Source organism: Microcaecilia unicolor, chromosome 11, assembly GCF_901765095.1.
Source record: "Microcaecilia unicolor chromosome 11, aMicUni1.1, whole genome shotgun sequence".
NCBI classification, from domain to species: domain Eukaryota; kingdom Metazoa; phylum Chordata; class Amphibia; order Gymnophiona; family Siphonopidae; genus Microcaecilia; species Microcaecilia unicolor.
In genome coordinates this window covers 111,424,324-111,448,957 of record NC_044041.1, presented here as the reverse complement: position 1 = coordinate 111,448,957, position 24,634 = coordinate 111,424,324, and the positions used below count along the sequence as shown (strand labels likewise).

General features: G+C 50.7%; 1 protein-coding gene across 1 annotated transcript in view; it reads left to right on the top strand.

Annotated features, from left to right (window-relative positions):
• Nucleotides 1-22,599, top strand: part of NXF1 (nuclear RNA export factor 1) — a 220,298-nt gene extending 197,699 nt beyond the window's left edge. The window contains exons 15-21 of the mRNA XM_030217477.1: nt 1,772-1,830; nt 2,289-2,404; nt 13,687-13,729; nt 13,826-13,898; nt 14,261-14,443; nt 21,588-21,648; nt 21,778-22,599. Of these exons, the coding sequence (XP_030073337.1) occupies nt 1,772-1,830; nt 2,289-2,404; nt 13,687-13,729; nt 13,826-13,898; nt 14,261-14,443; nt 21,588-21,648; nt 21,778-21,816 (574 nt within the window). The 3' untranslated portion in view covers nt 21,817-22,599. The remainder of the gene's footprint in view (nt 1-1,771; nt 1,831-2,288; nt 2,405-13,686; nt 13,730-13,825; nt 13,899-14,260; nt 14,444-21,587; nt 21,649-21,777) is intronic.
• Nucleotides 22,600-24,634: the final 2,035 nt, after the last annotated feature.

Below are 24,634 nucleotides of genomic sequence, written 5' to 3'. Positions count from 1 at the left end.
CCCCCCTTCACCCCTTAGGGCTATGGTAGTGTTGTACAGTTGTGGGTAGTGGGTTTTGGGGGGTCAGCACACAAGGTAAGGGAGGTATGCACCTGGGAGCAATTTTTGAAGTCCACTGCAGTGCCCCCTAGGGTGCCCGGTTGGTGTCCTGGCATGTGAGGGGGACCAGTGCACTATAAATGCTGGCTTCTCCCATGACCAAATGCCATGGATTTGGCCGGGTTTGAGATGGCCAGCATCGGTTTCCATTATTGGCGAAAACCGATGCCGGCCATCTCTGACATTTGGCCGGCCCCAACTGTATTATCGAAATGAAAGATGGCCGGCCATCTTTTTCGATAATACGGTTCGGGACCGCTGTTTGCGGCGCCAGCCATATAGATGGCTGCCCATATAGATGGCCGGCACTGTTCGATTATGCCCCTCCACGTAATTTCATGTGATTATGGCCCTGGCAGAATCTATTTGGGGTCTAGAATCCAACTCCACACCCCTAGGCCCATTTCTTTCAGTTCCAGTCTGCCTAAAAAGAAAAATGTAAACACAGGTGGCTTCTTACTAATTCCAGAATTCCATTGATTCTGCCTGTTGTGGGCCCTGTTATTGTTCCTTATTTTTTGTTTAAGGCAGCCTGTTAGCCAGGGATTCCCAGATGAAAGAACATATTATCCTGCTTGTCCTCGGAGAAAACGGAGTTACATATCTGTAGCAGGTATTCTCCAAGAACAGCAGGATAAATATTTTACATACCTGCCTACCTCCTCTTGGCATTGAATTCTGCATGTGAAGACTAGACTGGCTAGGTCCTGCACGGGAGCAGCAGGGGAGAAGGTGTATGTGCACAGTGCAATGCTGTATAAAGTTGTAGTGTACAAGCTAGTGAACATTTTCATGCAGATGGTGTCACCTGAAAGTAAGAATATTTATCCTGCTGTCCTTGGAAAACACTTGCTACATGTACATAACTTTATCTCTCAGGGTGCAGGGCTGGTCCAAGGTTATGTAATGCCCTAGGTGAACCCAGGGGTGAATCAAGGTTTAAGACTCAAGGCCCTACCCCCACATGTCTAGCATCTTCTCTTCCTTATCTCCTCCATCTCCAGCATCTTTTCTTCCGTTCCCTCTCCCTTCCTATATGTCCAGCATCTTTCATTCTTTTCCTTAGCCCAGGTGTCCCACAATCCAACATCTCCCCTTTCCTACCCACCCTCCATGTTCAACATCAGTTCCCCTTACTGTTCTTCTGTCAGTCTTCTGTTGATAGCCTGCCTGCCATGCCATACTGAGCCCCAGGGTCCACTGTCCAACTCATCCAGTGACTCCCTCTGACAAGCGACAGCCACATTCCTTCTGGCATGACATGCTGGCTGCATAGACTGATGCAGTAGAGGAGAAGCCTAGGAGAAGGTCAGAATTAGGAGTGGAGTACCATGGTGGTACTACTAAGAGGCTGTCTGTCCTTAGGCTGAGGTTGGAGGAGGGGCTGGCTGGAGTGATTGATCTTTGTCCTGGTCTGGACCACAGCAGTTGGGTTGGCTGCCACTGCCCAGTGCAGGACTAAGAAAGGATACTTTGCCTAACAGCTTCTCCCTGCCAAGTAGTAGCCCTAAAATGTACTGCACCAAGTGGTTGTCGAGTGCTAGAGCTAACCCTGTTGGAATGACTGTTTTTGGGAGACGTTGGAATTTCTTTGAAGGTGATGTTACTCTGTGAAAAGGTTAGGCAGCTGTATAAAGTGAACATGTAGTAACACACTTTTTCTGTGTAACAGGAACAGTCTTGGTGAATATTTCAAGGACAACAGAAATGTGAAGAAACTCAAGAATGCAGGTAGAATTTGTACCATGACATGTAGAGATGGGGGGAATCAGAGGATGATGGTGTGGGAAAGCATAAGATGATGGGAGAGAGTGCATCAGATGGAGATGCTGGTGGAAGAGCACACTATGGGACGGAGGTGGAATAGTTCTAGGGGATGAAATGGAGGTATGAGAGAGAAAGTAAGAGGGAAATGAGGATTGGGCATGTGCTATTGGTAGAACATTCTGGGAGATGTGGTTCTTTGGTGTGGGGGAGGTGCTAAAGAATTAGGCAGCGATGACATGACATGGAATAGTACTGGAGAGGATGGGGTGATGGAAGAGAGCACAAGAGGGGGGGGGGGGGCACACTGGTGTGAGAGAACATGAAGGTGATGTTTGGCATGGGTGAGTTTCTAAGCTTGCTCATTGTCATTCTGTACCCACTACAGTCTTCCAGTTGTGGCTAACAGTTTTCCTCTCATGCAGCCCAGAGGTTCAGGTTGTTGAAACACACCAGATTAAATGTTGTGGCCTTACTGAACGAGCTGCCCAAAACCCTGCATGACACCAACTCTTTCATAGTGGATATCTGTGCACAGACGGTGAGTACTTGTCTCTGTTTACAGACTGGGTGTGCATTGCTTGGGGGGGGGGGGGATCATTTTGATTGTAAAGTAGCATATTGCACACAGACATAGGTGCTTACAAAATTGGGGATGGTATACACTTATAAAAGTACATTCTACTGGAGCATGGCATGTGGGAACAAAGAACCCGAATTATAGCTACGTCATGCAAGGTTCCACGTTAGGAGTTAAGGACCAAGAAAGAGATCTGGGTGTCGTCGTCGATAATACATTGGCTGTCGGCTCTACAGCCACTCCTCCTCTCGCCTCCACGTCACTGCCCCTGGAGTAAGACCCCGGAGGAGCACAGCGACGTGAGAGGCAAGAGGAGGAGCGGCTGCAGAGCCGACAGCCAATGCCTGATGGCTGTCTGCGGTGCTGCGCTTGATTTTTAAAAACATTTATTGCTTTTTTTCTTTTTGTAGCGGCCGCTGCTGCTCAACAGGAGAAGCAGCAGCGGCCGGACAGCGTTACCAATGGCAGCTGCGGGTGGCGAGGAGGTTTGATGTGCGGGAGTGGGGGGAGGGGAAGGTCGCTGGACATGGGTGACGGGAGGGGAGGGTTGCTGGACATGGGTGGCTGCAGGGGGGCAGCTGGAGAGGAGGGTCGCTGGACATGGATGGCTGGAGGGGGGGGCAGGGGAGAGGGAGGTGGGGAGGGGGTCCTGAGACCAGAGAGATGGGGTGGGGAGGGGGGCACACACTCACTCACTGTTTCTCACATACACTCTCTGACACACTCTCTGTCTATCACACTCTATCTCTCTGTCACACACACTCTCACACACTCTCACACAAACACACACACACTCTGTCTCTCATTCTCTCTCTGACACACACACTCCATCTCTCACACACACTCTCTCTCTCAAACCTACACACTCAGAGGAAAACCTTGCTAGCGCCCGTTTCATTTCTGTCAGACACGGGCCTTTTTTACTAGTTTATTATAAAATACATGAAGCAGGTTTAACTTTGTGCAAGAGCTTTTGGAGAAGTTGTTTTGTAAAGGGACATAGGCATATATCTCGCCTGTGATACTATAGATTTTGAGGAATGCATTGAAAACTTGGTTATTTAGAAATTTTTTCCTCAGTTAATTGTATTGTTTTGTTTGAAATTGGTTATTGGTTTTCAGATTATGAAATGGTTGGTGAATTTGATTAATATTTCCCTATTATAATCTGCCGTGAACTTTGCTCAGTAAATGCTCATGTTAAATTAATTCACACCCTAAGCACGCTGTTGTAAAATTACTCTCTCTGAGGCTGATGCAGTAAACTGAGCTATCTTTAACATTTACTTTCAGTTTTCCCATGCTAGTCTTACCCTGATGAGTTTTAGTATTGAAAAATCCACAGTAAAACAATCGCGCTGGAGGATAGCACGGTTGGCATGCAAACCCACCAAATCAGGAATTGCTCCCAGTGTAAAAATACATTTTTATGCAATTACTATTTGCATCCCCTTCAGCATAAAATCTATATTTTAGTTCAAGGCTGAAGTAAAGATCCTATGCGGAAGCAGCTGTCTCATCTGAGGTGAAGTGCAGCATTTCACCTCAGGGAACTCATGGCCCAAGTGGATCCGGTAGACACCCCACCTCCAGCTAGGTGGCACCCCTAGCCCAGGAACATTGAGTTAGAGCATCTCCCTAGACTTGGCCCCCAGCACAGGGAGGCCCTTGAGCTTCCGTGCTGTGGTACCACCTTAATCCAGCAATACACAACCTGGTCTGGGGGGGTATCTAGCAACGCCTGCTGCCATCTTGAAAAGTGGAAGTGCTCGATCGCTAATGGTCAAGTGCTCCTTTTTTGACAAACTGACCCTTAGTGATGTGCCCTTCTACATCTGGTACATGCTGTGTTTTTGTGCAGTTTCTCTAGCTGAGTCTGCACATTGGGTGTACATGCTTGCTGTGTCTGTGTACTCTAGGTGTATGCTCACTATGGCAGGAGTGTTAAATTCATTTCTTTGTCCGTTTGCAAAGAAAATGCACTAGAAAATGTATTTAAGCATGCTGACTGATGGGGGCTGTTCCTTTGCAGTGTTGGAAATATATTTGCATAAATATGCATGTGTTTGCATATTAAATTTTATGTTTAAATTTAGTTTTCTGATGTGTGTGCCTAGTAAATGTATTTGGTCTTTCTCCGAGGACAAGCAGGCTGCTTGTTCTCATGATTGGGTCGACGTCCGCGGCGGCCCAGGAAACCGGCAAAACTTTGCAAGCAAAATAAAAATCTTTCGAGAACACTCCGGCGTGCATGCAGAGTGCACCGCGCATGCGCAAACGGCTTTCCGCCCCGGCACGAGCATGTCATTCTCAGTTTCCTTTTTTCCACATCTGAGGTGGCACGGTTTTTCGCTGTGTTCCTCTTACAAGGCCCAGGAGACTTCGTTTGTTACGCTTCTTCTCTTCATTTCTAAAAAAAATTTTTTTTTTAATTTCTTTTTGTTTCTAAGAGTAGTTTCCCTTATTTCTTTAGTTTTGTCACTAAATTTAAGTTTTCTTTTCTTTTCGTCGCGGCCGTCTTTTATTTTCCCTTTTTCTGCCTTTTTGATTGGCACAATCACGTCCTTTAATTTCGCAGCTGCCGTTTTTCCGTCCATGTCATCGAGGACACCCAGCGGCTTCAAGTGTTGTACTCAGTGCAACTAGACCATCTCGGGTACCAACCCCCACATGTGTGGTGTCTCCAGTGCCTTGGGCCCAATCATCTACCAGTTGCTTGTAAGCTGTGTCCTTTGATGAAAAAACAGACCCAAGTGTCTCAGGAAGCTCAACGAGAAAATCTTTTTGCTGATCAGTCCGGTCCTTCGGCATCGGTACCGAGGTTAGCGGTGTCGACATCAAGGGAAGCATCGACTTCAAGAACGCAGGTAATGGCTGCCGAACGACCACATCGCTCAATATGCGCGTTGTCCACAAGATCTTCCGAGCGTGGGACACCCCCTTGGTGGATCTTTTTGCCACTCAGATCAATCACAAAGTCCCTCAATTCTGTTCTAGACTTCAGGCCCACGACAGTCTAGCGTCGGATGCCTTTCTCCTGCATTGGGGACAGGGCTTCTGTATGCGTATCCTCCCATACCTCTAGTAGGGAAGACTTTGCTGAAACTCAAGCAACACCACAGAACAATGATCCTGGTTGCTCCCTTCTGGCCTTGTCAGATCTGGTTTCCTCTTCTTCTGGAGTTGTCCTCCAAAGAACCGTGGAGATTGGAGTGTGTTCTCACCCTCATTACCCGGAACGAAGGGTCGCTTCTACATCCCAACCTCAAGTCCTGGCTCTCAGCTTCCTTGGGTCTTTCAGAGGGTGTCTCCCAAGTCTTGCTTCCAGGAAAGATTCCACGAAAAAGTGTTATTCTTTCAAATGGAGGAGGTTTGCCATCTGGTGTGACAGCAAGGCCCTAGATACTTTTTCTTGTCCTACCTTCTACACTTATCAGAGTCTTATAAGAGTTTGCCTTAGTGCAATTAGTGCTTATCAACGTGTAGAGGGTAAGCCTATCTCTGGACAGCCTTTAGTTCGCTTCATGAGAGGTTTGCTTTTGTCAAAGCCCCCTGTCAAACCTCCACCAGTGTCATGGGATCTCAACGTTGTTCTCACCCAGCTGATGAAAGCTCCTTTTGAGCCACTGAATTTCTGCCATCTGAAGTACTTGACCTGAAAGGTCATTTTCTTGGTGGCTGTTCAGCTCATAGTGAGCTCCAAGCCCTGGTAGTGCATGCACCTTATATCAAGTTTCATCATAACAGAGTAGTCCTCTGCACTCACCGTAAGTTCTTGCCGAAGGTGGTGTCGGAGTTCCATCTGAACCAGTCAATTGTCTTGCCAACATTCTTTCCCCGTCCTCATATCCGCCCTGGTGAAGACAAGTTGCACACCTTGGACTGTAAGAGTTTTGGCCTTTTACATGGAGCGGACAAAGCCCTACAGACAGTCCACCCAGTTGTTTGTTTCTTTTGAGCCCAACAAGAGAGGAGTCGCCATCGGAAAACGCACGATTTCTAATTGGCTAGCGGATTGCATATCCTTTACTTATGCCCAAGCTGGGCTGACTCTAGAGGGCCATGGCTGCCTCAGTAGCTCACTTGCTGTCAGCTTCTATTGAAGAGATTTGCAAGGCTGCAACGTGGTCATCAGTCCACACATTCACATCTCACTACTGCCTTCAGCAGGATACCCGACGTGACAGTTGGTTTGGGCAGTCAGTGCTGCAGAATCTGTTCGGGGTTTAGAATCCAACTCCACCCTCCTAGGCCCATTTTTGTTCTGTTCCAGGCTGCACTCTCACTTAGTTGTGTTTTTTTTTCAGGTCAAACTCTGTTCTGTCCTCGCCGTTGCAAGGCCCAATTGACCAATATTCATTGTTTTGAGTGAGCCTGGGTGCTAGGGATACCCCAATCGTGAGAACAAGCAGCCTGCTTGTCCTAAAGTGAAGATACATACCTGTAGCAGGTATTCTCCGAGGACAGCAGGCTGATTGTTCTCACAAACCCACCTACCTCTCCTTTAGAGTTGTTCTGGTTCTCTGATTGCTTTTTATTAAACTGAGGATGACACACTCGTGCCGCGGGCGGGAAGCCATTTGCACATGCGCGGTGCGCTCTGCCTGCACGCTGGAGTGTTCTCGAAAGATTTTTATTTTGCTTGCAAAGTTTTGCCGGTTTCCTGGGCCGCCGCGGACATCGACCCAATCGTGAGAAAATCAGCCTGCTGTCCTCAAATACCTGCTACAGGTATTTATCTTCACTTTTTTTTTGGGGGGGGGGGGGGGGTCTTAGCACAGTACTGTGAAGGGAAGAGTGGGGATAGAAAAGGGAGGGGAAGGGACTTGACTGATTGATAAAGTGAACATGAGAAAGAGATCTTAGAGGAATGAAATAAAGAAAGGATCTCAAGCAAGAGGGGCAGAGAATAGGGGAGGTGAGGAGTGGGATCGGGGAACAGGAGGAAGAGAAAGAAAGGACATCTGGTTGCAGGTGGAGGAGAGATGATCCCCTTATACCCCACTCTGATCCTGTGTCTCACCCCTCATGCCCTTCTGTACCCCCTCTGATCCTCTTGTAGACCCGTACATAGGAGATGACGGCAGATAAGGATCTGCCTGGCTCATCCTATCTGCCCAACAAGATAAACTTATAGCATATGATGCGATATAATATAAACACACGTAATCTATCTTTTGCCATATTCAGAGCACAGACCATAGAAGTCTTCCTGGCACTGGTCTTACTCCTCAACTACAGGAGGTGCCGTGAAGCCCACTCCAGCCCATCCAGATCTGTCTAGCCATAATCAGGGCACAGGCCATAGGAGTCTGTCCAATTATTGAAGTTGCAGGCCTTCAGTTTGACAGCATTTAATTTTAGTCTCTGCTAGAGGAGTAGGCAGAGAATATGGAAGGGAAGAGTGCCCTCAGTGCTTCCTGGAGGAGGCAGTATCTTGTTTGTGTTAAGAAAGCATACTTGCAGTATGTCACCACCAGCTTTCTGTATTATGACTGTGCACTTTGTAATGAGTGATCATTCTGCTGTGCTGCACAGACTGGCTGCTCATGTTCTCTGTGTGCACAGGCTTAGTAGATATGCACACTCATTAGGGGTGCTTGTATGCTTTCTGGGTCTATGCATTCTTGGCCCATGTGCTCTTTGTATCACGTGCTTGTGCTCATTGTGTCTGCGTACTCATGAATGCATACCTGTTCCAAGTACCCATCTCTCTTTCTCCAATAATTATACACCTTCCTCAGCGACCCTCCAGACCGGTCAAGACGCGTGGGTTATGTCCTCCTACCAGCAGAGGGAGACTGAGAAAACACTAAGCTTTTGAAGCCTGTATATATAACCTGTGCAGAACCTCCACTAGCCAGTATTTTCTCAGTCTCAGCAGAGGTAGCAGTTGACAGCCTGTGCAGTCTCCAAGAGTCTGGTGAGGTAGTTTGTCATTGGGTCGTAGGATTTTTTCCTTCCAAACTTTATTCTGTTGCAGTACCCTGTACGTGTGTGTAAAAAAAAAAAAAAATGTGCTTTGGGGCCCTGGGTCCGGTGGGGCCCAGTTTTTTCCCCCTGGGGTGTTACACCTATGTTTGGGTCCCTCCCCCTGTGCTGCTCTCTATTTCTGTTTGCTTGGCAGCTTTGTGCCTCGGCTGCTTTCTCAGTTTTGTAGCCTTGAGTGCCTTACAATTTCCAGATGCCAGAGTTAGAGTACTGTGCCTTTAAGGTCAGTTATTCTATTTCATTTTGCTTGCCAGCTTTGTGCCTCGGCTGCTTTCTCAGTATTGTAGCCTTGAGTGCCTTACAATTTCCAGATGCCAGAGTTGGAGTACTGTGCCTTTAAGGGCATTTATTTCTTTATTTTCAGCGGACCGAACGGGGGTTTCGATTCCTTGCTGGAACGAGGGAGCAGCGCTTTCTTCAGTGCTTTTGCAGTGTGAGTGAGTTTTTGGTTTGGCGCATTTGCGGAACAGCTTTTCCCTTCCCTCGTGGTTTATGGCGGCCCAGCTCCTCCGATGTCGCGCGTGCTCATGGCGAGGGGTAGAGGCGCCGGGCGCTTAGTGTAAGCTTTGCGGTGCGCCTATAAAGGTGGCTGCGGCTCCCCCCGACTTGACCTCGGAGGGATCGATGGTGTTGGGAGTCTCCGGGTCAGCGGGAGCGTAGGCAGGGCCGCTGTCAGTGGGAACAGTTTCGGCGGGAACGGCCGCCATCTTGAGTCCGACGCGGCCCGTGGAGCCAGCTGTTTTTGGGCCTGTGGCCTCCGTTTTTGGCACAAAAGGGCCTAATGACGGTCCAGGAATGGTGGGCTTTCCTCCAGATTTTGTCTGGACGCAGTATCAGGCCTGGAGATCGGGACCCCCCCCCCCCCCCCCCCCCCAATTGGAAGAGGGGGCTGTTTCCGTCTTGGCTGAGAGACCGCGGTTAGAGTGGTCAGAGGACAGGCATTGTTTTTCTCCTGTAGCTGCAGAAGCTGCGCTTAGTGATCTGGGGGAGTCAGATGGAATTGACGGCTCTCAGGAGCAGGCTTGTTGGATTCCTGGAGAGGATCCTTCAGTAGTGCGGATTTTCCATAGAGATGAGCTGTCAGAACTCATAGATCGGGTGTCGTCCACCCTTCAGTTTGGTCCTGAGGTGGCTTTGGGGGAAACTGGCCAGGATCCGTTGGTGAAGGGCATTCAGCGTCAGGCGTGATCCTTCCCTATGAACAAGGATCTCTGGGAGATGATTTGTCAGGAATGGGATTTGCTGTGTAAGGTGGCAAAGGCAATGGCGAGGCTTTATCCCCTCCTTCAGGAAGATAGGGATTCCTTTAAGGCTCCCACGGTAGATGCAGTAGTGACGGCAGTAATTATAGCTACGGCTATCCCGGTTGATGGAGGAACGGCCCTCCGTGATCCTCAGGATAGGAGGTTGGGATCTTTTCTCAAGCGTAGTTTTGTTTTGTCGGCTCTAGCCCTGCAGGCCTCGGTTTGTGGGGGTCTGGTAGCTCGGGCATGTTTTCGTTGGGCCGAGAAGCTCCTGGATGATTCGGTAGATGTTGGTTCTTCTGGGGGGTCAGGAGTTAGCCAACTTGGACATGGGTTCATCCTTTTTGTCTGAGGCATTTTATGATGTGTTGCGTACTTCAGACAAAAATATGGCTATGGTTGTGGGAGCGCGTAGGGCCCTCGGTTTACAAGGTTGGGTCGCGGATGCGGCTTCTAAGGCTAAGTTGTGTTCTCTGCCACTTAAGGGAGCTATGCTCTTTGGAGAAGATTTGGACAAGTTAGTGTGAGGTCTTAGTGATACCAAGGTTCTATGGCTCCAGATTTTCGGTTCAAGGCAGGGGCCAGAGCTAGTTCCTCTCGGGGACGGTTTAGGGAGGCTCAGCGGTATAGGCCGGGCAGATCGAGTGGGACCTACCCCTAGCTGTCTGTTCGTCTGTCCAATTTAGATTGTAAGCTCTGTTGAGCAGGGACTGTCTTTTCATGTTAATTTATACAGCGCTGCGTAAGTCTAGTAGCGCTATAGAAATGTTTAATAGTAGTAGGACCTCTAGGGGTCGGTTTTTCCAGCGCACACAGTTCTTTCGTGAGAGTCGTCGCGGAGGGCGTGGCTTTTCCGCGGGAGGTTAGTATTCAGGCCGCAATTCCCAATGAAGGTGTGCGGGCTCAGGCTCTGGTGCATGTTGGGGCTCGGCTGAGTCTGTTTTACCAGAGCTGGGCCCAAATCAGGTCAGATCAGTGGGTTCTCGAGGTGTTTCGAGGCGGATATGCACTGGAATTCGAAAGCTGTTCTCCCGAAGTGTTTCTGGAATCCCTCTGTCGGTCTTGGAGCAAGAGGGCAGCAGTGAGGGACACTCTGCGGTGGCTGCTCGCGTTGGGAGCCGTGGTTCCTGTTCCTTCAGATCAGCAACGCTCGGGGTGCTATTTGATCTATTTTGTGGTCCACAAGAAAGAGGACACTTTTCGTCCCATTTTAGATCTCAAAAGGGTCAATACGGCACTCAAGGTGCCCTCTTTCCGGATGGAGACGTTGCGGTCGGTCACTGGTGCGGTCCGGAAAGGAGAGTTTCTCACTTCCCTGGATTTGACGGAAGCTTATCTTCACTTTCCTTCGTGCAGCCTTTTGGTTCCAAGTTGCAGGGTACGATTCGTCGGTTCCTTGCAAAGAAGGCGCCGACAGCCCGTACTTATCGTCAGGTCCTGGGCCTGATGGCGGCGACCATAGAGGTAGTTCCGTGGGCCAGGGCGCACATGCGTCAGGTACAGTCAGCTCTGCTCAATCGTTGGTCCCCTCTGTCGCAGGACTTGGAGATGTGTTTTCTGCACTGGTGGCTCAACCCGCGCAATTTGGGAAAAGGAATGCCGTTGGAGTCCCCACAGGGGCTGGTAATGGTCACGGATGCCAGTCTGCAAGGTTGGGGGCACATTGTCTCGGTCAGGTAGCTCAAGGCCGGTGGTCTCGGGCAGAAGCAGAGTGGTCCATCAACCGGCTGGAAACTCGGGCCATTCGGGTGGCGCTCCAGGCCTTGCCGTCGGTAGTTCGCCACAAGGCAGTCCGAGTGCTCTGCGACAACGCCATGGCAGTAGTGTATGTCAACCGTCAAGGGGGGACAAAGAGCCTTGGTGGCGCAGTTGAACTCATCTTCAGGCTCTCTTGGCAGCGCATGTGGCCGGGGTAGGTCACATAGATGCAGTTTATCGCAGCAGGCACACTCTAGATCCCAGGGAGTGGTCTTTTCTTCGGTCAGTGTTCCAGCGAGTTGTGTCGGTCTGGGGACTTTCGGTGATAGATCTTAGGGCAACGGCTCGCTATGCGCAAGTTCAGAGATTTTTTCAGTCGCTGAAGAGACCCTCGAGCGGAGGGAATCGATGCTCTTCTGTTGCCTTGGCCTCGGGAGTGGCTGTATGTGTTTCCTCCGTGGCTGTTAGTCGGTCGAGTAATATAGCGCATCGAACATCACTCCGGTCGGGTGATTCTGGTGGCTCCGGATTGGCGGCGTCGACCATGGTACGGAGACCTGGTGCGGTTGGCAGGGGCGGCGGCCCTGCCTGTGTTAGGATCAGTTCTGTGTCAAGGCCCGATAATCATGCCGGATCCGGCTCGGTTTTTGCTTACGGCTTGGCTCTTGAGCGGCACAAGTTGAAGAAGGGGCTTTTGTCCAGTGGCTTTGCTACGATGTTGAGTTCCCGTAGACGATCCACTTCCTTGGCGTATGTCCGGGTTTGGAGAATCTTTGAGCACTGGTGTGAAGACCATCGAGTTCGGCCGTTTCGCTCTTCGGTGGCGGAAGTTTTGGAATTTTTGCACGATGGTGTTGATAGGGGTCTGGCCTTGTCTACACTGAAGGTTCAGGTGGCAGCTTTGTCATGTTTTCGTGGGAAGCTTCAGTGAAAGTCCTTCGCTTCTGTGCCTGAGGTAGTGCGTTTTTTGAAGGGTGTTAAGTTGCTGCGTCCGCCTCAGTGACGGATGGTGCCTCCGTGGGATTTGAAGCTAGTTTTGGATGCTTTGATCAGGCCTCCGTTTGGGCCTCTGGTATCGGCATCTTGTAAGGATTTATCTTTAAAGACGGTCTTGTTGGTGGCGATTACTTCAGCACGGAGGGTTTCAGAGCTTCAGGCTTTGTCTTGTAGGGAACCATTTTTGTCCTTTCTGAGGGAAAGGTTTCGTTGCGGATGGTGCTTTCCTTTTTTGCCCAAGGTGGTTCCGAGTTCCATGTTAATCAGGTCATCTCTCTGCCAGTGTTGGATGATATGGCTGGAGATTCGGAGCAGCGTGGTATTGCCAAGCTGGATGTCAGGAGAGTTTTGAGTTGTTATCTCTCTGGAACTCAGGACTTCAGAGCCTCTGACCGTTTGTTCATTCTTCATGGTGGCCCAAAGAAGGGTGCAGCGGCTCCTAAGGTGACCATAGCACGGTGGTTGAAGGAGGCAGTTGCATCTGCTTACTTGAAGGGTCCTGTGGTGCCTAGGGGCTGGTCTGCTCATTCCACTAGGGGAATGGCAGCCTCGTGGGTGGAGAATAATATGATTTCTCCGTTAGATATTTGTCGGGCTGCGGTTTGGTTTTCATTGCATTCCTGTGTGAAGCATTATAGGATTCCTGTGCATGCAAAGGACGAGGTGCGCTTTGGGGCAGCAGTTTTGACCTCTGGCCTTAGTAGGTCCCTCCCGTAAGTTAGTTACTGCTCTGGTACGTCCCACGCGTCTTGACCGGTCTGGAGGGTCGCTGAGGAAGGTGAAATTAGATCTTACCTGCTAATTTTCTTTCCTCTAGACCCTCCAGACCGGTCAAGAGCCCGCCCTGTCTGTATTGGAGGCCAGGAGGTGTGTTTGTTGGATAATTCTTGGCAGCTGTAGATTGTTGTTTCTCTAATTGCAGACTGTTTATTTCTGTTTTGTGATAGGAGTCTGGGACAGGTGGGGCTCTTCTTTGATAGTCCACCTGTAGAAGCCCAACTGTTTTATCAAAGGCAAAGGACCATGTTTCCATAAGAGCAAGCGGAAGATGTTTCTTGTTTTTGCAGTTTACTGTGACCACGTACAGGGTTGCTAGTTGTTGTTTCTCTGCTTTGTCAGGGTTATACTGGCTAGTGGAGGTTCTGCACAGGTTATATATACAGGCTTCAAAAGCTTAGTGTTTTCTCAGTCTCCCTCTGCTGGTAGGAGGACATAACCCACGCGTCTTGACCGGTCTGGAGGGTCTAGAGGAAAGAAAATTAGCAGGTAAGATCTAATTTCACCTTTTTTTTCTCTCTCTTCTCTGTATTTTAGAACATGTTGCTTTCCTTTGTGGTCCATGGTATCTTTAAGGAAGGTAAGTATCCAGCCCCCTTCCAAAATTTGCCAAGCACCAGTTGCTCTTTCCCATCCAAGATTAACTCACACCTTCCTCTTTCCCCTCTCATACTAGTTGAAGAGAACTCCCGAGATGAGGTGCGAGCCTTCTCTCGAATGTTCGTTGCTGTTCCAGCCGGCAATGCAGGGTAAGAGGAGTGTTGTGTCTAGCGTATACTGTAAGCCAGGGTTGTGGAACTTGTAGGGGGTGAGGGAAGGGACAACAGCAAGTTCAGATAGTTTAGGAGCTGCTTGAGGAGGTAGTTATGGGGCTGTTTGAAGTCTGGAAAGTGGAGCAGGTGTTTGCTGGGTCAAGTTATAGTGAGTGAGGAAACATTAATCAAATATATTCTAAGGACTACAGAGTGGGAGTATCGTGGCCTTGTGAAGAGAGTTGCACAGGGCTAGGTAGTAGGTGAAGGGCTTAAACAGATGGGGCAGCAAGTGACAGGGCTGGTTAGTAGGTGAGATAGGATACTCTCAACTCTTCTCTTCCTCTTGCTGTGTCCAGACTCTGCATTGTGAATGATCAGCTCTTTGTGCGCAATGCAACTATAGAAGAAATCCGCAAAGCCTTTGCTACGCCGGCACCCACACCTTCCAGCAGCCCTGTTCCTACCTTGACTGCCACTAATCAAGACCTGCTGCAGGCCTTCTCACTGCAATCTGGCATGAACCTAGAGTGGTCTCAGAAGTGAGTGCAGCATCCTTACACCCTGCACATAGGAGTGATTGAAAAACTGCATATGTTAGGACATGAGAATCTGTCATCTTGCTGGTTTATTTGTGCATGCATGTGTAACTACCCTGCTCCTCTGTGTGTATTTGTGACTTAGAGGTCAACTGAATTTTGGTTTCAGTATCAGATTTGGCATGGAAACCGACCGGAAATCCAGGTTCAGGTTTCGGCTGAAAATGTCTGTGCATTTTCAGCTGAAACCAAACCTCCTCAACCCTACATCCCACCCCACCCGTCCCGATCAGTCTCCTGTGCCCTACCCGTAGGCCCTGGTGGTCTCTTCGGGGGCAGAAGCAAACCCCACTTGTAACTTCCCAGTGGTGCTGTTTCTTCGATGTGGCTTTGGTCTAGTAGACTCTTCGGGGGCAGGAACAGCCCCCCCTCCCTCATTCCTGCCCCATATGCTGCTCCAATCCAAACAGCTGCCGAGACGTCCCACAGCAGCCTCATGAAACTACCGCGGGAGGTCCCGGCAGCCATTTTGCGATTGGAACCAATAAAGGCAAGCGCAAGTTCTCACCTATGCTGATTCCAATTGGAAAATGGCTGCCGGGACCTCCCACAGCGGTCTCGGCAGCTATTTGGATTAGAGCAGTGCACGGGGCAGGAACACATGGGGTCCGTTCTGCCCATGAAGAGGCCACCAGGGTTTTACTAAGGTAGGCCTGGGGAGGGACTATAGGTAGTCGGGCAACAGGGGAGAGCGTGGGAGACTGATCCTGAGAAGAGGGTCTCCACCAGGGGGTGGGCAGTTTTGGTTTCTCCTGAAACTGAGTGGCCAGTTTCGGTCACAGAATTGGTCTCAGCAAAACTGAAGATCCTGGATTTTCTCCGAGGACAAGCAGGCTGCTTGTTCTCACTGATGGGGTGATGTCCACGGCAGCCCCTCCAATCGGAAACTTCACTAGCAAAGGCCTTTGCTAGTCCTCGCGCGCCCATGCGCACCGCGCATACGCGGCTGTCTTCCCGCCCGAACCGGCTCGTGTTCGTCAGTCTTCTTTTGTCCGCGCTCGGTACGGTCGTGCTTGCGCCGTTCGCGCCCCTTAAGTTGACCCTCGCGCGTCTTTTGACTTTTCGCTTTTAAAAAAAAAGGGATTTTGGAGAAGGGCCCTTCGGTCTTTTTCCCCTTCCCGTATTTCCAGTTTTTGGCCCCGTTAAGTTTTCTTTCGTTTTCGGGGTAGGCCCTTTTGAGGCCTTGGGTCGAGTTTTTTCTCCCCCTCTTTTTGGTGCCTTACTGCAATTACGAGTTTTGATTTCGCCGGCGTGATTTTTCCGCCCATGTCATCGAAGTCTCCCAGCGGCTTCAAGAAGTGCACCCAGTGCGCCCGGGTAATCTCGCTCACTGATAGGCACGCGCCGTGTCTTCAGTGTCTGGGGGCTGGGCACCGCCCGCAGGCCTGCAGTCTTTGCGCCCTTTTACAGAAAAGGACTCAGCGAGATTGGCCCAGTGGAACGTTTTGTTCTCGGGCTCTTCGTCGGCATCGGTACTGGGAGTATCGAGTGCGTCGACGTCGACAGCGTCAAGACCTCCGCCCTCGGCCGCGACTGTATCGATTGCATCGAGGCATCGACCCTCTGCATCGTCGTGGCCGAGACATCGGAAGGCTGCGTCGGCGTCGGTGGTACCGGGACCTCCACTAGTGCTGATGTCGTCGGACGGTGGTGCTTCGACTGGAGTGCAGGTGAGGGCTGTCCATTCCCCTGCTGGTGGCGGTGAGCCTTCGGGTGGGTCTCCCCCTACCCTGAGGGCTCCTGCGGTACAGCCCCCCTGAGACCGACCTTCTTCGGCCTCGGCCCCGAGGAAGCGACGGCTGGATTCTACGTCCTCCTCGTCGGTACCGGTAAGCTCCGGTGACATGCTTCGTTTGAAAAAATCAAAGAAGCATCGACACCGGTCTCCTTCCCGCGTCGGTACCGAGAGCTCTGGGTCGTCGAGGGAGTCGGCACCCAGTAGGCATCGGCACCGGGAGGACCGCTCACCCTCTGTTCAGGAGGTGTCGATGCGCTCCACCTTGGACAGCCCGGAACAGCCTCCACGCCCGGAACAGACTCTGACTTCGACACCTGCATCGGCTTCCATGTCTTTCTCCACAGCCGCCCTGCACAAGAGTCTCCGGGCCGTTCTCCCAGAGATCCTGGGAGAGCTGTTGCGCCCTTCCCCTCCGGTGCCGGGGGTGCTTGCGCCACCGGAACCATCGAGTGAGGCGCCGGCTGGCCCCTTGCCCGGGGTGAGGTCTCCGACATCGGTGCCGCTTGCGGTACCAACTGCGGTCACCTCCCAGGAAGGCTCCCTGACGACGTCGGCGGAGGGAGCTTCGCCGGTGCGGGCGAGGGAGTCTACCTCTCAACGCTCTCACCGTGGCCGTGGTTCCACGGAGTCGAGCCGGGCACGGCTTCAGACACAGGTTCGTGAACTTGTGTCTGATACCGATGGTGAGGCCTCATGGGAGGAGGAGGAGGACATCAGGTATTTCTCTGACGAGGAGTCTGATGGCCTTCCTTCTGATCCCACTCCCTCCCCTGAAAGGCAGCTTTCTCCTCCCGAGAGTCTGTCTTTTGCGGCCTTTGTCCGGGAGATGTCTACGGCCATCCCCTTCCCGGTGGTTGTGGAGGACGAGCCCAGGGCTGAAATGTTTGAGCTCCTGGACTATCCTTCTCCACCTAAGGAAGCGTCCACAGTACCCATGCATCATGTCCTAAAAAAGACATTGCTGGCGAACTGGACCAAGCCTTTAAGTAATCCCCACATTCCCAAGAAGATCGAGTCCCAGTACCGGATCCATGGGGACCCAGAGCTGATGCGCACTCAGTTGCCTCACGACTCTGGAGTTGTGGATTTGGCCCTAAAGAAGGCTAATTCTAGGGAGCATGCTTCGGTGCCTCCGGGCAAAGACTCTAGAACCTTAGACTCCTTTGGGAGGAAGGCCTACCATTCTTCTATGCTCGTGGCCAAAATTCAGTCTTACCAGCTCTACATGAGCATACACATGCGGAACAATGTGCGGCAGTTGGCGGGCTTGGTGGACAAGCTCCCTCCTGAGCAAGCCAAGCCATTTCAGGAGGTGGTCAGGCAGCTGAAGGCGTGCAGAAAATTCCTGGCCAGAGGGGTATATGATACCTTTGATGTTGCGTCCAGGGCCGCTGCTCAAGGTGTGGTGATGCGCAGACTCTCATGGCTGCGTGCCTCCGACCTGGAGAATAGGATCCAGCAGCGGATTGCGGACTTGCCTTGCCGTGCGGACAATATTTTTGGAGAGAAGGTCGAACAGGTGGTAGAGCAGCTCCACCAGCGGGATACTGCTTTCGACAAGTTCTCCCTCCGGCAGCCTTCAGCTTCTACCTCCACAGGTAGACGTTTTTATGGGGGAAGGAAGACTGTTCCCTACTCTTCTGGTAAGCGTAGGTACAATCCTCCTTCTCGACAGCCTGCGGCCCAGGCTAAGCCCCAGCGCGCGCGCTCTCGTCAGCAGCGTGCGCCTCAGCAAGGCCCCTCGGCTCCCCAGCAAAAGCAAGGGGCAAGCTTTTGACTGGCTCCAGCAGAGCATAGCCGACATCAACGTGTCAGTGCCGGGCGATCTGCCGGTCGGGGGGAGGTTGAAAGTTTTTCACCAAAGGTGGCCTCTCATAACCTCCGATCAGTGGGTTCTTCAAATAGTCCGGCAAGGATACACCCTCAATTTGGCCTCCAAGCCTCCAAATTGCCCACCGGGAGCTAAGTCTTACAGCTTCCAGCACAAGCAGGTACTTGCAGAGGAACTCCGCCCTTCTCAGCGCCAATGTGGTCGAGCCCGTGCCATCCGGGCAAGAAGGGCTGGGATTCTATTCCAGGTACTTCCTTGTGGAAAAGAAAACAGGGGGGATGCGTCCCATCCTAGACCTAAGGGCCCTGAACAAATATCTGGTCAAGGAAAAGTTCAGGATGCTTTCCCTGGGCACCCTTCTTCCCATGATTCAGGAAAACGACTGGCTATGCTCTCTGGACTTGAAGGACGCCTACACGCACATCCCGATACTGCCAGCTCACAGACAGTATCTGCGATTTCAGCTGGGCACACGTCACTTCCAGTACTGTGTGCTACCCTTTGGGCTCGCCTCTGCGCCCAGAGTGTTCACGAAGTGCTTGGCTGTAGTAGCAGCGGCGCTTTGCAGACTGGGAGTGCACGTGTTCCCCTATCTCGACGATTGGCTGGTGAAGAACACATCCGAGACAGGAGCTTTACAGTTCATGCAGATGACTATTCGCCTCCTGGAGCTACTGGGGTTTGTGATAAATTATCCAAAGTCCCATCTTCTCCCAGTGCAGAGACTCGAATTCATAGGAGCTCTGCTGGATTTTCGGACGGCTCGTGCCTATCTCCCAGAGGCGAGAGCCAACAACTTGTTGTCCCTCGTCTCGCGGGTGCGAGCGTCCCAGCAGATCACAGCTCGGCAGATGTTGAGATTGCTGGGCCATATGGCCTCCACAGTTCATGTGACTCCCATGGCCCGCCTTCACATGCAATCTGCTCAATGGACCCTAGCTTCCCAGTGGTTTCAGGCTGCTGGGGATCTAGAAGATGTGATCCACCTGTCCACGAGTTTTCTCAAATCCCTGTGTTGGTGGACGATTTGGTCCAATTTGACCCTGGGACGTCCTTTCCAAATTCCTCAGCCACAAAAAGTGCTGACTACGGATGCATATCTCCGGGGGTGGGGAGCTCATGTCGATGGGCTTCACACCCAAGGAAGCTGGTCCCTCCAGGAACGCGATCTGCAGATCAATCTCCTGGAGTTACGAGCGGTCTGGAACGCTCTGAAGGCTTTCAGAGATCGGTTGTCCCACCAAATTATCCAAATTCAGACAGACAACCAAGTTGCCATGTATTACATCAACAAGCAGGGGGGCACCGGATCTCGCCCCCTGTGTCAGGAAGCCGTCAGCATGTGGCTTTCGGCTCGCCGTCAAGGCATGGTGCTCCAAGCCACATACCTGGCAGGCATAAACAACAGTCTGGCCGACAGACTGAGCAGGATTATACAACCTCACGAGTGGTCGCTCAACTCCCGAGTAGTGTGACAGATCTTCCAGGTGTGGGGCACCCCCTTGGTAGATCTCTTTGCATCCCGAGCCAACCACAAGGTCCCTCAGTTCTGTTCCAGGCTTCAGGCCAACGGCAGACTGGCACCGGATGCTTTCCTCCTGGACTGGGGGGAGGGTCTCCTGTATGCTTATCCTCCCATACCTCTGGTCGGGAAGACTTTGTTGAAACTCAAGCAAGACTGAGGCACCATGATTCTGATTGCTCCCTTTTGACCGCGTCAGATCTGGTTCCCTCTTCTTCTGGAGTTATCCTCCGAAGAACCGTGGAGATTGGAGTGTTTTCCGACCCTCATCACACAGGACGAAGGGGCGCTTCTGCATCCCAACCTCCGGTCTCTGCCTCTCACGGCCTGGATGTTGAGAGCGTAGACTTTGCCCTAGATCCTCGCTCTTGTCCTACACAGACCCTGCTTGAATACCTTCTGCACTTGTCTGAGTCTGGTCTCAAGACCAACTCTGTAAGGGTTCACCTTAGCGCAATCAGTGCATACCATTACCGTGTGGAAGGTAAGCCGATCTCAGGACAGCCTTTAGTTGTTCGCTTCATGAGAGGTTTGCTTTTGTCAAAGCCCCCTGTCAAACCTCCTACAGTGTCATGGGATCTCAATGTCGTTCTCACCCAGCTGATGAAACCTCCTTTTGAGCCACTGAACTCCTGCCATCTGAAGTACTTGACCTGGAAGGTCATTTTCTTGGTGGCAGTTACTTCAGCTCGCAGAGTCAGTGAGCTTCAGGCCCTGGTAGCCCAGGCCCCTTACACCAAATTTCATCATAACAGAGTAGTCCTCCGCACTCACCCTAAGTTCTTGCCGAAGGTAGTGTCGGAGTTCCATCTGAACCAGTCAGTTGTCTTGCCAACATTCTTTCCCCGTCCTCATTCCTGCCCTGCTGAACGTCAGCTGCACACATTGGACTGCAAGAGAGCATTGGCCTTCTATCTGGAGCGGACACAGCCCAACAGATAGTCCGCCCAATTGTTTGTTTCTTTTGATCCCAACAGGAGGGGAGTGGCTGTGGGGAAACGCACCATATCCAATTGGCTTGCAGATTGCATTTCCTTCACTTACGCCCAGGCTGGGCTGGCTCTTGAGGGTCATGTCACGGCTCACAATGTTAGAGCCATGGCTGCGTCAGTGGCCCACTTGAAGTCAGCCACTATTGAAGAGATCTGCAAAGCTGCGACGTGGTCATCTGTCCACACATTCATATCTCATTACTGCCTGCAGCAGGATACCCGACGCGACAGTCGGTTCGGGCAGTCAGTGCTTCAGAATCTGTTCGGGGTTTAGAATCCAACTCCACCCACCTAGGCCCATGTTTTATTCTGTTCCAGGCTACACTCTCTGTTAGTTGGATAAGTTTTTAGGTCAATATCAGTTATGTCCTCGCCGTTGCGAGGCCCAATTGACCATGTTTGTTGTTTTGAGTGAGCCTGGGGGCTAGGGATACCCCATCAGTGAGAACAAGCAGCCTGCTTGTCCTCGGAGAAAGCGAATGCTACATACCTGTAGAAGGTATTCTCCGAGGACAGCAGGCTGATTGTTCTCACAAACCCGCCCGCCTCCCCTTTGGAGTTGTGTCTTCCCTTGTCTTTGTCTTGCTACATATGGGACTGACGAACACGAGCCGGTTCGGGCGGGAAGACGGCCGCGCATGGGTGCGCGAGGACTAGCAAAGGCCTGTACTAGTGAAGTTTCCGATTGGAGGGGCTGCCGTGGACGTCACCCCATCAGTGAGAACAATCAGCCTGCTGTCCTCGGAGAATACCTTCTACAGGTATGTAGCATTCGCTTTGTCAGACTCTAGTGACTGACCCACTCAGCTCTTCTGTGTGTGCGTAAAACCTGTTTCCTATGCATGCTCATGACTATTCTTCTGTTCTGCTGTTCTCTCTGTGCATGTTGACCATCTGCTGGTCTGTGGTGTGATTTCCCCCCCCACCCCCTGCAATTTCTCTGTGTGTGACACCTTACTTGATGCTGCTCGTCCATCACTCTTTATCTGACTCTTGGATTCCAGATGCCTTCAGGACAATGACTGGGATTTTCCTCGAGCTGCGCAGATATTCACGCAACTTAATGTAAGAAAATGCTAAAAACTTCTCAGTGTGTCAAAGTGCTTTCCACCAATAGAATAGGCCATGTTGGATATTAGCTGTCCCTCTTTGCTCTTCTTTGTGCTCATTCTTTGCCTCTCATTCTCATTTCAGGCAGAAGGAAAGATCCCTGAAGTGGCATTTATGAAGTGAAAGTTTGGTCTTTTATAGCAGTGAAGAATTTCTGCCTGGACCTGTTGCTATGTACTTAAGAAATGCCACACCCAAAACTGTGAATTACTTGGGAACCCTTTACAGATAGCACTGGTCATCGATGTTACAGCGAGGGGTGCCCTTTTTTCTGTTAGTTGTTTTTAACTGGTTGAGTGCTCTTCACCTTTGTTTTTTTATGTTTCTGATTAAGATTTTATCAGGATGAATGTTCAAAGAATTTATTTGATACACTTAGAATGAATTTAATTGTCTTGCAGGAGACAGTGTCCCTTGCCATTTGTGTGCGTCAGGCTTTCTCTTGATCTCTCAGTCCGCCCCATCTGCCTTTTTCTCTGCTCCTTTCCCTCCCTTTCCCCATCCTTCCTCCAACTTCTGTTTAATTCATGAGGAGAAGGAGGAGAATAGTTTGATTTGTAGATAAGTGCCTGCCTCTACTCGTTCAGGGTTGGGGTAGGTTGGTTGGTGGAGCAAATACTGTATTGTATGGCAGCAGGTGGCTGATTGCCAGTGCTCTTGGCTGTGCAGGCAGTACGTAAACATTCTTCTTGCAAAGTATAGTGAATGTGTTTCATTTTTTACAGGAATGGGGAACAGAAGTGGGTGTAATAATGAGGGAAGGGAGTTGATGACTGCTGATGTGGGGAGTTGGTGATTCAGTGGGGGAAAATGATAGTGCATGGTTATAAGGGAGGTAAAGAATGGATGTATGTGGTGATAGGAAGTGGGTTTACATGATGGTGGGAGGGAGGGAAGGTAGAGAATGAGTCTACCTAATGATTGGGTGGGAGGGAGTGGGGAATGGGTCTACCCAGTGATTGGGTGGGAGAGGGTGGGGAATGGGTTTACATGATGAGGATGGGAGAAAAGGCAGAGAATGGATCTACATGGTGATAGGGTGGGAAGGGTTAGGGAATGGGTCTACATGACGGGGTAGGGGATGGGTTTACATGATGATGGGGTAGGGAGTGGGTCTAGATGGCGGTGGGGTGGGAGGGGATGGGGAATGGGTCTAGATGGAGGTGGAGTGGGAGGGGATGGGGAATGGGTCTACATGATGATGGGGTAGGAGGGGATGGGGAATAGGTCTAGATGGGGGTGGATTGGGAGGGGATGGGGAATGGGTCTACATGATGATGGGGGGTAGGAGGGGATGGGGAATGGGTCTACATGATGATGGGGGGTAGGAGGGGATGGGGAATGGGTCTACATGATGATGAAGTAGGAGGGTGTGGGGAATGAGTATACAGGGTGATGGGGTGGGAGGAGGTGAAGAATGTGGGTGCATGATGGGTCAAGAGGGAGGAGTGGGTCTGAGTGGTGATGGGCTGAAGGGGGAGGAGAATGGACTTGTATGGTGATGTGAATGGGGGGGAATGGGCCTGTATAGTGATGAGAGAGGATGGACCTGCATGATGAGGATGGGTGAATAGGTCTGCATGGTGATGAAGAGGGAGGGAAGAAGATATACCTAGTGATGGTGTGGCAGAGACTGGTGATGTATCAAGTTCACTACTACTATATTCACTCGCTTCCCTCCCCATAACAGTATGCACCCATTTCACAACCTCATACATCACCACAAAATACCTGCCTTTTAAAATTCCTCTGTTTGTTTCAGTGGGCTGACTCTCCCTCTGTTCTGTTCCACTCAGGCTGATTTGGCTGCACGGCAGAAAAAAACAGGAAAACAGACCAGACCTGTGGGGTTTTTCTTTTTCACAGATCCTTGCCTGTGCTATCTGAGGGAACAAGAAAGCTATAAAAAAAATAATAAAAAAGACAGCTCGCTGTAATCCAGCTTTAAAAAAAAATATATCGCCTTTTTTTTTTCTCCACTGCAGCGATTTAATGCAGAGAGAGAGAGAGGGCGCGACTGTGTTCCAGGGATGCACACCTTCTGGGAGACTGTCTCAGTGTGTCTGGTTTTCTTTTGCTTTCCAGGTGCCACTTCCGTGTCTTGGCAGGGATGGCTGCAGAGACAGTGAAATGCTGCTCCCACTTTGGGAGGTATTTTGTGGTGATGTATGAGGTTGTGAAATGGGTGCATACTGTTATGGGGAAGGAAGGAGGGAAGTGAGTGAATATAGTAGTAGTGAACTTATCAGGTAGTATCTGTGAGAAATGGAGAAGGGGATGAGGGGAGTAGGTTATAATAGTGAGTGGGAGAGTTCATCAAAAGTAGGTTGATGGGTTTTGGGGTTGTGGAAAGGACATTACAAGGCTGCCTACCCACTGGATCCTATGACTGCAGTGCACATCAAAGAGATGCTGTGCCTGGACATGTGTGAACTTCTCAGGTTCTTGTCAACATGATTTCCACAAAATGGCTCTTCCTGTATAATGCAGGGAAGATGTGTACAGAAAGTAGCTGACATACTTTGCTCCAATGGACAATCCATAATTCTCTACAGAAGGAAGAGTGCCACCGCATCTTATTAGTGTTCACATAGAATATGAATTGAGGCAACACCAGTAAACCATGGGGACTACACAGGGATGTGGGTCTTGCTTTTCTTTCCTTTGCCTGTCTTGGAGGCTGAATGTCCATACGTTAGGGTGCATACCATAGATCTTAGCAGACCACCATGGAGAATGATCGTGGGAGTTCACACAAACATACCAATGGGAAGCTTGGACAGTAAAACTTGTTATTAAAATATATGTATATTTTTCCTTCACTGTTTGTCACATGAATGTGAACATTCAGTTTGCCATTGCCAATTTGGACTGTATGTACAGAGTCTTGTAGCCGCTAAAGGTGACTGTGGCCCCTGCAGCAGCACTTGCATTTTGTTTC